We start from the raw sequence: 13,879 nt of genomic DNA on the forward strand, positions 1-13,879 counted from the left end.
AAGGAGAGTGCTTCAAGAATGCCAGCTTGATATTAGGTCAGTGGCCACAGATTTATGGACCATTAGCACACCAGGATAATTATGTAATTAATTAAGGAAGAAAAGTGGTGTTTCAGCAGTGATAAGTAGTTGCCCAGAATAGCAATTAGTCAAAAGACTTTTAGTGTCATTGTACTGAAGGAAGTATGTAACTGTAAGAGTTATAGATGCCTGTTATCAAATAGCTAAATATATGTTTTAGTTTAGTAAATTAGTTAATTAGTAAATTAGGGTTTTAATTAGTAATTTAAGTAGTTGATTATCTTGACACTTGCAAATTCTTTGGATGGATGTCATGCATCTCTGTTGTATTTACCCTATCAAGAAACCTTAAAGGATGGTTGTGATCAGACAAAGAAGAAAATTACTTCTTTTTTGAAGTGTTTTCTTTTTTTTTTTTTTGTGTCTTTTTTTACAGTTGTGGAAAGTCATTGTTTTATGACATCTTTATGTTCATATTTACTTTTTATAGTCAGCAGGAGCCAGGCAAATGTAGTGTATATGCAGTGAATGTAGTAGTGTCCTAGGCAACAACTACATGTTAGATTAGAATTAAAGGAAATTGTCAAGTTTGGCTTTTATTTTATTTTAAAAATCATCTTATTTGTGATAAATATGGGACAGGATTTCAATGATAAATGAAGAATAATGGAAGTCTTAATTTAAAGGGCGAGATACATTTGTCTAGTCATGCCAATTCTCTATGACACTTTTCTGTTCATACTTCAGAAGAGCAGACTTTCTGTATTATACAAGTGCCTTATCTGACTGTACTGACAATTATGGTCAGTCCTGAGCATAAAAATTTTCTTGGGAGAATAAAATCATTCTACACTTTAAAAGAAATTAGAGCTCAGCATTCTGTTTTGATTGTCAGCATATCTTAAAACCATAAGGTTCTGAGAATCTTCAGATTCTCAGAAAAGGGGAAACCTTATTTTTATAACAAGGAGTTATTGCTATTTCAGGGTATTATGTGACACACCTCATCTTCTTTTAAGTGACTTGAAAAGATTTGGACCTTGGCATAAGCAGTTTATTTTGTATTTTAAAGGCCTGTTTGACTGGCTGATCTGCTGCATCTCTCAATAGAAAATAAAGATGTGTATGGAGATTTTTTTTTTTATGGCACAACATGGAAGCTATCTCTGAAGTACTGTGCCACACAGGGGGATTTTTCCCTCTGTCTCCTTACTCCACCAACTAGTGGAATAGTAAAATACAGGATCAATTCTGTGGTACTATTTAAACTATATTAGTAGTGTGTATGATAGAAATGGAAGGCAAGTGACTCAACCCTTGGTGTGAGCAAGAAGCTATCAGAAATGGCATTGCAACTTAATGACAATTCTATTACTGTTTTCCCTAAGATCAGAATTTGATTTTTTTTTCTTTTGTGCCAGTTATATGAAACAATTCTTGTCCCAATAGTTTAGGCAAGAAAGCCCCATACCCCAAAGTACAGACTTATTTTTTGCTAGTGATATGTGGCAATTCTAGTCTATACACAGTAGGATTTAGCATATAAAGTTTCACATACAGAAGTTATACTTCTTTGAGAGTTAAGTTTTTGTGATTGCCTGAATGTGTATCAATAAAAGAACTAAATTTAGTTGGAAAGAAATTAGTTTTTATCAAAGTAAACTTATGGCTAGCTAAATCCCCTGCAAACACCAGTAAATATATTCTTACACTCTGATTAAAGTATATGTTAAGCACCATTTTTTACCTTTTAAATCTTTCTGAACCTGTGCTGAAAACCACTACCATACTACAGCGTTACTGAAGAACACTCATTTTGGTATGAGGCTAATTAGTGGAAAATTTGGAAAGGTAGTTCCAGACAGAGGGGTTAGTTTAAAAGTATTCAAAATTGTATTTAATGTGTGTGTTGTGTTCCATGAAGTACATATCTCTCTACAATAAAGATTGTTTGAAAGATAGGACTTCTTTTCTTTTCTGCATTTGGGCCAAAGGTCTGTTTTCTATAAAACTTATGTCTGTTTTAACTTATACAGTAATTTCAACTACTTCACTATATTGATTACTAGTTAAAAATAGTTTGCCACATTGTGTATAAATAGCCCAATGAATATTTGGAAAGTGATGTAAATATTTTATAATATTAGGGAAAAAGACTTGCATAGCATGAGTTAAGTAAATCCTGCATTAAAATACCATCATTGTTTAAGGAAGCCTGAGTGTAATTCCTCAAATGATAATTTGTTTTTTCACCTATTCTTAAAATTTTTGTATTTCTCTTTTTGTGTTCAGATGCTGGAAATTCTGCAAGGTTCAGTCAAGTGCATGTGAATACACACGTGTGCACGCACATGCGCGTGCACACAGAGAGTTCCTAATTTTATTATCTTGTTACTGTCTTGGCTTTGGCTTTCCACACTTGGACTTCCACTGCTTCACATTTGAGTGTGAACTTCCTGGGGGGGCATTCTTTTATGTTTTAAGTTACTCAGAATTTCCATCTGCTTTTACTTGACTTGTGGTTGTGAAGATCATGCTTGGCCCATGGGATCTTACACTGCGCCGAGAGGATGTGGAGTTTTGTCAGCCAGGGAAATATGTCTGGCTGCTGCCTTTTTTTTTTTTTTTTTTTTTTTTTTCTTCAGCAGCTTTCATATGCTTCTCTTCTTGTGTGGTCCCACTAAACTGAGTATATTTAACAGAAATACTCTCCCTCTCTATCTTCTGTGTGCTGCTCTCTTCTAAGCAGACTGTGTATAAGAAATCTGAGATCCAAAAAATTTTAGTCCTGACTGAAAACAAGGTAATGCTACATAGTTGCACATTCCAAATTTGTAACAGCATTCTACATTCTGGTTGTACACAAGTATTAGTAGATCTGCAGTTACCAATAAACGTTCCAGTTATATCTTTGTTGAATACTCTGTGCTTTCTTTTTGCAGGCCCTGCTACAATCTACAGTTCAACAGCAAGAAGCAGCTATTGAAAAACAGTATATACTAGCAATTGAAAAGCATTCTCATAAATGTGAAGAACTTCTTAATGCTCAGGTATGGATGTGCACGTACAAAAATCTTCATGATTTCCTTTTAGTTTCAGCTCTTTTCTGTTTGAAAAAATATTAACATACATGATCACCAAAGAAAATAATCAGTCTTTCACCTTGTGTCCTCAGCATAACAATAAACACAAGTATTTAAAAATGCAAAATAAATAATGACTCTTCATCTGTTGGGATCAAAGGTGTTTTATAACATTTCAACCTGCCTAGAACAGATTCAAGAAGGGTGTAGCACTGAGAAAAGGTTTCAGAGCAACTTCATACTTACTCCTTTAACAGCTGCCATTTTCTGTAGTCTTGGAGAAAACATGTAATTATTTTTAATTTATGTAGTTAAATGCAAGATTTCATTGTGATTTGCACAAATTTTTTGTCCAAATTTTTGATGCTTCTTAGATGGTAGACACAAACATCTGTTGTCCAGACCTATTTTTATTTCATAGAAACCTTACATAAAAAAAACCCCAAATCCTAGCTATGAGCAAGTACATAAAATTCAGAAATACACATACATGAATAGGTCTATATTGGCTCATTTAACATGACTTGAGTAAAAGCACACTGCATAGCAAGTATTTGGAATCACAGCAATTACTGATGAGTATCTGACCAGCGTAAACCTCGTTTGTTATTGAAAATAGCTTGGTTTGACTTAAGTACAGCTCTTGAATCAAAATAATAATGAACATTAGTATATAAGTTTAAAAAAATAATTTGCTAATAGCATGCTGAAGTTGTTTACATTGCAATTAACAGTTACCTTTTAAGCACTCGTAGCAATAATTCTGCTAAAAATACAAAAGAGAATAGCTTGTTTGTTTAATATTCTTGGGGTATATTAGACCTAAATACATCAAAAGTCAATTTGAAGTATTCCACCATTTCCAACAGTGTTTTATGACCATTTCACAGTTCTGACTATATCAATTAACAGTGCAAACGTATTAAATATATAAGCATCTGTATAAACAGTATGAAGGAAAGATGTAATAGTTTGGAGAAATCTGTTCCATTATGACTGAGGAGTTTATTGCACAGAGCTAGTTATTTAATGCTTACCATAAAGCTCTGCCTAAAAGGCAAGTAAAAATGAATTTTAAGAAAGTGTTTTGTGTTTCTGAACTGAACGTATTGTTTACTGACTTGATATCATTTTCTGAATGTTAAAAAGGAGTGAATCTCATGAAATCTGGAAGAATTATAGGAAGATTTTTTTGAGGGCGTACTTACAGATTGATGAAAAATATTGCTCCCGTGATCTGTTACATTTGCATCACAAACTAAAAGGTGGGGACAGAAATGTGAAAACATGTTCAGATTTACCCAGGGGGAACCCAACAATGTAAGGGACCTATTCTTGGTCGTAGAGCAGGAGAGTATTTATGATGCAACACAGGGCCCAGTTCATATCATGTCTACATTTAATGCAATTTAACACCCCCTTTGGGTCCCAGAAAAGGTGTACATTTTGTTCACAAACTTCCAAACCATTTCTCATTCAACTTAGTCAAGGTTTACTACCTTTAATTGCAAAGTAAAACTGGGATTTTGAAGCCTGATCAAGTAGATAAGTGTGAGTGCTTATGGTAGGACTACCAAGTTTAATAAAATAGGATTTATACTAGCAAATTTTGTTCACTCATAAATCTTTGTTGAAAGTGATCCGAGAAATGTGTAGTACATTTTTATTCTTTTTGAATATTTTTGAATACATCTGTTCTTAAATGCATGCTTTGGTGTTTGTTTTAACATTTGTTTCTGTTCAAATGATTTTGTTCTGTGCTAACAGTTACGATTGCTGAAATGATTACTAATGATTATACACCAAGCTGATTAATATTCTATGTTATGGGATTGTACATGCATATCCACCTTTACATGGAGAGTTATGAGTATCTATATCACTGTAAAGAATTTTTTTTAGTGCAGCACTAATCACACAGTGCAAGTGTGTTCTGTACACAAATATGGCATCTTTTTTTTTTGTTCCCTTCTACTATTCTTGCTTTACAAGCAGTATTTTGCCTTCAGACTTCTAAGCCTGTGTAAAACTTTGTCAACCCACATAATTTTTTGTCCTCATTTGCCATTCCTTCTAAGTTTTCTGCTGTTTCATTTCCAGTTCCGCAAAATAAAGATTATCTCATGTAATACCTTCTTCCTCATGCTTTCTCCTAATCCCATTTTCCCCCTAAATTCCTATACCCCTCCCTCCCAAAAATATCTCTCTGAGAAGGAGTAAAGGCTGTTTTTCTCTGCTTGTCTTTAACCTATCGTTAGAGTTTATTTAAGTTTCTGATTTTGAAGCTGTATTTTTTCAGGGTGTTGTGATGGAGATGCATATTGAAAGTCTGTCTAGAGAGGTACCATACTGCTGATACTGTCAGTGTACAAGGCTGTATCTTCCAGAATAGGGGAAGATGTGAAAGGCCTAGTTCTATGGTTTTATCTCAGTTTCCTGCTGGACAAATTTCTGCAGTTCATCTTTGATCATTACGTGTGAGGTTTTGCAGCATACTGGCTAGCTATAGGTAACATCATCATCATCTGCAGAAGGGAACCATCAGCCCATCAACACAACCTTTCTTCAATTCTGTATCTTGTTTCAGGTCTGTCAGCTATCTTTTCACTGTACTCTTCTACTAGATCTAACTCCATAGGTCTGCGGTTTAGGATGTTGCTAAAATTGCAGAAACTTCTCCAAAGTAAAATTCTGAGCCATTTTCTATTCTGGCCCTTCTGACAGGTACCTTCCCTACCAATCCTAAAGAAAGTTCTGGTCTATTTTTGAGATTAGTTTCATGTGCTTGAAGTTCAGTATACTCTCTGACATACTATACTGAACAGCCTCTCAGTGAAGTGTCCCTCTGTATTAATCGTTATCAGTATTCCTTGCTTTTGAAACAAGCACTTGACAGATGAGCTGGCAGTATCAGTTACTACTCAGTTACTGCCCACAGATGCCATGTATTTCTACATCTACCCTTTTCTTAGTCCATTAGTGTCACTTGTCTTGAATATCTGATCTCAAATGTCCCCAAGGTCTGGAGCTTATGGGTTCCCTTCCCCCTTTCCTGGAATGTGTTGACAGGACCAATTCCTTCACAGAAATTGTTGATCACTGTAATGGGTGCTTCCTGGGGAACAATCTCTAGGGCTGCTGTTTTCTTCAAGGAAATACACTCTCATATCAACATTTCAAAAAGCAAACCAGACATTCTTGTGGCATATTCAGGGGCACCAGGGTCATGGGTGCCCTTCATCAATGAACAGGACAATGAGAAGTCTTCTCCTTTATGCCAGGAATCAGTCACATCATATAGTGAATATTTAGGAAAGCAATGCATGTCAATTGTGCATTTCTGCCATTTGAGGATATCAGAGAAAATGTGATTAGGAAACATGTCAGTTTATTACAAATTGGAAAATCATGAGTTTAATCCTTTTCTTTTTCTCAAAAACATATTTGTTGCCTCCTGAAAACAAACACCAACTTTGATCTTGTGGTTTAGCTCATGTGCTTTATGAAAATACATGTGAAAAACATGATCAACAAACTTTTGAATAGAAATTTTTAATACTCAGAAAATGAAGGCACACATAACAGCAACTTAATGAAAGTGCTTCGCAATAGTCAGGTATTGTGGTCAGTGCTAGACGTGAGATGCCACATGGGGTAGAACAATATGTATCTTGTAAAGTATGACTATTAAAAACAAAAAGAAAAACAACAAAAAAAAAACAAAACCCAAAACCAAACCAGACATCTGACAGTAAAATTTATCTCTCTGTGAGATTACTGACGAATTTAAATCATAGTTCTGCCTTCTTTAGTAAGTGCTAGCAATCTTTTATGACAAATGAGGCATGGAAAAGGTCTACAGGCTATACATACTTCGATTTTTAGCAGGAAAGAGCAGCAATTTTTTATATATATGTAATTTCAATTCATTAAATATATCTTATGGAGAAATATGGTTTCATCACTGAGACTTTGTAATTAAGTAGTTGCCTGGGCTGGATACTGGATGCAGCTAGCAGAGGCAGGTATCACTTGCAATATTCTGCTGTTCCATACTTCAATATGTGGAAAAGAGTGTCTTTCAGCTTTCCCTGTTTTCCAGTGTTTGAATAGAAGTAGTCTGTTCAAACATCAAAATAGGTTTTTCTTCTGAACATGGAGAAGCCATAGAGACTGAGTAACTTTAAAAAGCACAGACCATAAAAGGCACCATAAAAAAATGGAATAAGTAAGCATCTATTATTTAAAAGTATTTACTATGTAGGACTAGGATATTCTAAGGTATTTTCTCATTCAGGTTGCTCGACCATGAGTACGATAATGTAAAAGGAATGACCTGTTTTCACTGGAAGCCCTAGAAATGATGATGTATCAGAAGGTTCTCTCACTGTTCAAAGTAGATGGTGTTAAAAATGTAGACTACTTGAGATTGATTTTTATATTCTTTTTAAAACAGTCAATTACCTGTGTATCAAGGTAAAATACAACCTTAAATACCTGCAGCAAATCACTTCCCATTTATGAGAAATCACTTTCCCTCTATTTATTTAGCTTGCACTTTTCTTTCTGTACCTTGATGGTTTCCTTCCTTCCTGTCTTCTAAACAGTGTGAAACAGGCATTCATGGATGGGGAGGGATTAAAGTATATGTGAAGTGAGGCTCAGATCACACATTTCCATCTCTAAATTATGACTTGCCAATATTCCTTTTTGGGTCTTCCTGGGGGAACAGTATCAATCAAAGAGATACCACTGGACATTCTGTGTAATGTTTTCATGCTTGGATGTAGTTAAGGGAGATATATTTTACTGTGGTCCTTAATTTTGTTAGTCTGCATATTTTCCATTTTGATTCAAATAAAAGAAGAAAAAAGACAGACAAGGAATAGAAGTCCTTAATTCTGTAGTTCAGTTGCATGCATGTTCCTTTCCTGGGCTGGACTTCTTTTCTTCTACTCAGTAAACCCTTAAGGATGTGCCTTAAGGATGTGTTGCCTGCAGTCTTCCTTTGTGTAGAGTATATTGTGCTGAAATTTTTCCCATAGTTTAAGAAAACAAAGGAGCTGCTAGTGTAATTGCTGAGACAGAACAGTACTGAAAGTGTCACGCAAAAGGGAAAGAACTGTTAAATGTTTCCTCTGCACTTTTACATGTTGATGTTTGTCGTGATGATTTTATGTGAAGCTATGAAACAAATCTTGCATTTGTAGATGCAACAACATTTAAGATGATAAGCAGAGTTAGCCCCATGTCCTTAATTCTTTTCTACTCTACTTTATCATGATGTTGGCCGTCATTTGTATGACAAATAGTAGTTTGAAATCTGTTGGATGGTGCATGAAATCTTGTGCCCTTTTTTTTGAGACACTCAGAAAAGTACTGGTTTAGTTTCAGTTTGAAAACAATTTGCTGAAAAGTCAGGCAGAATAGAAGTTCCATTTGCTAGAACCCAGTGTTTTTAAGTGTATGATGCTTCCAAGAACAGCTTGTGGACAAGCAGAAGACTGGTGTGACAATAGTAATAAGCTGCTGGAATGTGATAGATACCTTACCTTCTCCAGTATTTGGATGATGCATTTGATGTGTTTTGCATAGCCTTCTGTGAAGAGTACCAGTAAGTCCCCCAACAATTCATAAAATCTCAAATGTAAAGAGTACTTTTCTTGTATAGCAAGTGATAGTTTGTTTGCCAGATAAAATGTTTATTTCATTCAGCAACTTAGTTCCACAGTCAGGAAGTATAACTTTCTATTATTCCAAATCTTTTTTTTATATATACTCATAATGTGCAGCATGTTTATATAATAATGCTTATTCTATGAACTTTGATTATTTTTTTTTCCCCTCTTGTAAACAAAAGAGGTTCTATGTTTTTCCCGTATAATGGTAGTAATTGTGAAATCTGTTTAATGCCTGATCTTGAACGGAGCATATGCAAACTAGATTCTTAGAGAATTTTGAATATTTGTATTTGTAGAGACATTAGCCAATTTGCAGTGAGAGTAGTAGGTACTTGAATAATCCTGAAGACTTGCAGACTGTAAAAATGAAGAATGCAGTGGACTTAACCTTTCTGGTTCATTAATTCCAACTGTGATAGGTTTGGAAATTCTTAAGAGTATGTATCATGTCCCCTTCTTTGGGCATTTACTCTCAGTTCTCAGAAATCTTGCAGTTTGCTGCTGTGGGAATAATTGTTTATTCATTCCCTCCAAAACAAAATACTTCCTATCAGTCATTGCTGTTATATTTTCATCCAATTCACTTTGCACCTAACATCCTTAAACATAGTTCATCTAGATGTGTCTTTTCAGGTCTGCCTCTTTTCTGCCAAAAGCGTAGTTAGACTTTCTCAGAACTTCTTTATTCTCTGGTAGTTCTTGATTATGTAAGCGGAAAAAAAGTCTTTATTAGAATCCTGTTGTCAGTTTGAGTCATTTGTTCCTAAATTCATAATACCTCGTTGATTTCTGCGTATATAGAGAGAATTAGAGTGAAAAGATCAAGAATCAGCTATTCCTGTGCTGGGAAGACTTTTTTTTGTTTGGTTGAGTTGGTCTTTTTTCCTTAAATCCTAAAAAGTTTGATTTATCCTTGCTCTAGGTTTTGGTTGTGTTGACTTTGTATCCAGTATTGCTTAGTATTTACCTTCCAAATTAAAAGTTATATTGCTAAGATCCAAAGGCATATCTACTTTTTGAAAAAATGTAAAACCTTACCAGAGTCTTTTAATTTCATTTGAATCTGCCCACTATTGCAAGCTAGTTAAAGGATGATTTTGCTGTCCCTTTGCACTGTTAATTCAGCCAGGATACTTTCAGAATGTTAACCAAAAATCCTATTTGGAAATTGCATTTGCTTCCTTGGATTTGTCAAGTTCCACTTGAAAGTAGCTCTTTAATGTGATTTTTGCTTTCTGTCTTTTGCTTATATAACAAGTTTCCTTAAAATATTCATGACTTGTTATGAATTTATATCATCAATTCTTGTCAATACTGAACTAAGTAATATAGTATGATTTTTCTCCTCAATTATTTTTCTGTCAGCTATTGTTGAAAAAAAATTTTTTTCCCCTCTGTTTTGCTGTCTTCTGTTACTGAACATTTTGCTGTTTATATTGCTCATATTTTAGGAGTTCATTTCCTTTTATTTTTCCTGATAGATGGAGCAATTCTGAGAACTCATACAGGCTGTGAAATGAATTAGATCACAAAAACAGAAGGGCTAATTAATACTTTTTTTTTTCTTCATATTTTTACTGAAGTTCCTTATTCCTGTATCATTAGGACCTCAAAGGTTGTGGGTTTTTTAATAGTCTCTATTACTATGTACACTTTCAGAGAAAAATATTTTCGTTATTAGGTGACTTTGTATAGCTTCTTACTTTATTTATAAAAACAATAAAGTACATATGCAGCAAAATTTTTTGAGCTTAATTTCATCCTCTGATGTATCTCAAATAATACAATTTACATACTGTCCGTATACTGCTGAGTGGAACCCTGAGTACAAGTATAGGCTTAGTTATTTTATTACTGCTATTATGATTTGTCTTTATATTTTCATTATTTTAACTTTTCTGGTTTAATAATGTTTTGCTGATTCCTGAGCATTCTCTTAGAAAAGTTTTGCTGCTTTGTTAGCCACTTGGACCTCGAACTGGCAAAAAGATACGGTTCAACCATGCAGTAATAAGTTATAATTTGAGGAAGTGGAAATATGTAACAGATGTTGGAATTCTTCAGACAGATTTTCCACCTTGCACTGCCAAACACTCAGATGCCACAGATAGTGAGGACAATGTTGGAAACCAGTTATGATTACCAGATCTTGTCATTTGACTTGGGCATAGTTTAGCAATGGTGAAGAAAAGGTGCAGTGTAAAAGAATATGCTGTTAAATATAGATAGCCTTTCTACAGGAGCAGAAATCTATTATTAGTGTTTTAATAAGACTGCCTTTTTCCTCAGGATAATATTTTGAATAGGATGTAGAAATGGACACATTTTGATAGCATTACAAAATCGTGATGCTATAACTGTGTATGTCATCTCCCTCTCACATAGAGATAAAGTTTCCCATGAGCTTTATTACTTCTTCCTACTGTTAGATTCCTTCATGAGAGACAGAAATAAAAGTAGAACTTTGTGGGTTAAGGTTTCTTATTAAAATAGGTGAACAACTTTGAATTGGTGAATTCTTAAAAAACCCATTCCAGTGGTTTATTATTCCTGCTGATGAGTGAAGTACTGAAACGTTTGCTAAATGTTCCTGAAGATAATTTTTGCCAAATCTCAAGGGACAGGGATTGTTCTATGTCCATATGTAATGAAGGTAGAAAAAAAAAATATATTGGAGATGAGAGATAAAGTCTTATTATGCCTGTGTTTTTCTGTTAAACTACTAACTACAATGCAGTTTCGTTGGATTAAAAAATTCAGTAGATTTTTGTTACAGGAAATATTGGTCATTCACTCAGGGTGAATTAGAATCATGGAATCATAGAATCATCAAGGTTGGAAAAGACCCTTAAGATCATCGAGTCCAACCGTCAACCTATCACTGCCAAGTTCATCTATACCATGTCTTCAAGCACCGTATCTATCCGTTCTTTAAATACCTCCAGGGATGGAGACTCAGCCACTTCCCTGGGCAGCCTGTTCCAATGCTTGACCACCCTCTCGGTGAAGAAGTTTTTCCTAATATCCAACCTAAACCTCCCCTGGTGCAGCTTAGAGGCCATTTCCTCTCGTCCTATCACTCGATACTAGGGAGAAGAGGCCGACCCCCACCTCGCTACAACCTCCTTTGAGGTAGCTGTAGAGAGCAATAAGGTCTCCCCTCAGCCTCCTCTTCTCCAGGCTAAACAACCCCAGCTCCCTCAGCCGCTCCTCATAAGTCATGTGCTCTAGACCCTTCACCAACTTCATTGCCCTCCTCTGGACACGCTCCAGCACCTCGATGTCCTTCTTGTAGTGAGGGGCCCAAAACTGAACACAGTACTCGAGGTGCGTCCTCACCAATGCCGAGTACAGGGGCACGATCACCTCCCTGGTCCTGCTGGCCACACGATTCTTGATACAGGCCAGGATGCCATTGGCCCTCTTGGCCACCTGGGCACACTGCTGGCTCATGTTCAGCCAGCTGTCGACCAACACCCCCAGGTCCTTTTCTGCCAGACAGCTCTCCAGCCACTCCTCCCCAGGCCTGTGGCGTTGCATGTTGTTGTTGTGACCGAAGTGCAGGACCCGGCACATAGCCTTGTTGAATCTCATACAGTTGGCCCCAGCCCAATGATCCAGCCTGTCCAGGTCCCTCTGTAGGGCCTTCCTATCCTCCAGCAGATCGACACTTCCACCCAACTTGGTGTCATCTGCAAACTTACTGAGGGTGCACTCAATCCCCTCATCCAGATCATCAATGAAGATGTTGAATGGGACCAGCCCCAGCACTGAGCCCTGGGGAACACCACTCATGACTGGCCGCCAACTGGATTTGACTCCATTTACCACCACTCTCTGGGCTCGGCCGTCCAGCCAGTTTTCAACCCAGCGCAGAGTGCACTTATCCAAGCCGTGAGCAGCCAGCTTCTCCAGGAGAATGCTGTGGGAGACAGTGTCAAAGGCCTTACTAAAGTCCAAGTAGACAACATATGTCTTACTAGACTGTTTTTCAGAATGAAAAAGAAAAAAGAAAGTTCCAAGTGTCATTTCATTAGTGTGTGAGAACTGTTTCCTCAGATGAAAGATCTGTGAAAGTGTGAAAATCATTACTTTGTTGCAGTGATACTACAAATAATGCAAGATGTTTTTTCTGTTTAGTATTAGGATATTCATATTAACTTTGGTTATTCTGTGATGTTGTTTGCTGTGTTGTTTTTGAATCATTATCTAACTGACTACTTTTACATAAGCTGTGAATAGCAGCTAACATCATCAATTTATCCATACTGTATTTGGTGATCTGTGCATGATGATTTACTCAATATTGTGAAGGAACCAATCTGCAGAAACATAAATTGAATGCCTGTTAGTTATAGCAAAAGAATTGCATCCTCATTTGTGGATGAAATCCTGTCTCGTTTCCTTTTAAATGAAACAGTACAGGGCCCAGGAAGAAACTACCTGTATTTTTAAAAAGCATTTCGGTTCATGCAAGACACCCTATTTTCCATTTTTCTTTAAATTCGCAGTTTAGGATTTATAGGAATATGCAAGGAATTATAACTGCACTAAATTAGAATTAGTTATTAATAGCTTTAATACAGTGTTTTAGCTGTAAAATATCTCATATCCTGCATTATTTCATTCACTCCATGAATTATTATAATACATACTATATAATCCTTCAAAAGATGCTTACCTGAAAGAAAAATGTCATGATTCCTCAGAAATAAATTTATTGTATAAAAAATACAAAAAAGACTGACTAGTTGCTATTGTGATTAAGTCTGTTTACAATGTCTTCTGTGACTCACATTCCAGGAAAAAAAGAAAGATTTTTTTTTTATTTCTTTTTTGTAGGAATCAAGAAAAACCACAGGACCTCTGTATTTATATTTGAATCTACATCAAACGATTTTCATTTGGAACCATTGCCTAGAGAACTTCTTGCAGGGAGAAAAACATTATAACCTATTTTTGAATGGCTTTTGTTTTAAGTTGATTTTCAGAATACTCTTCTTGACCCTCTCTTCCTATTTTCCAGAGAGTAGGGTAGAAATAGTAGTATTTCTCTCCATTTTGGAATACCACTTCTCTAAAAAGTTTTTTTCT

General features: G+C 35.7%; 1 protein-coding gene across 14 annotated transcripts in view; it reads left to right on the plus strand.

Annotated features, from left to right (window-relative positions):
* The window catches only part of CCDC91 (coiled-coil domain containing 91), a 163,654-nt gene that overhangs the window by 86,992 nt on the left and 62,783 nt on the right, over positions 1-13,879 (plus strand). For all 14 annotated transcript variants that reach the window (XM_087767389.1, XM_087767388.1, XM_087767394.1 and 11 more), the window contains one exon: positions 2,964-3,071. In XM_087767389.1, coding sequence (XP_087623515.1) covers positions 2,964-3,071 — 108 coding nt within the window. The remainder of the gene's footprint in view (positions 1-2,963; positions 3,072-13,879) is intronic.

This window comes from Nipponia nippon, unplaced genomic scaffold (genome assembly GCF_047370975.1).
Source record: "Nipponia nippon isolate SJK-2023a ecotype South Korea unplaced genomic scaffold, ASM4737097v1 scaffold_3, whole genome shotgun sequence".
Lineage (NCBI taxonomy): Eukaryota > Metazoa > Chordata > Aves > Pelecaniformes > Threskiornithidae > Nipponia > Nipponia nippon.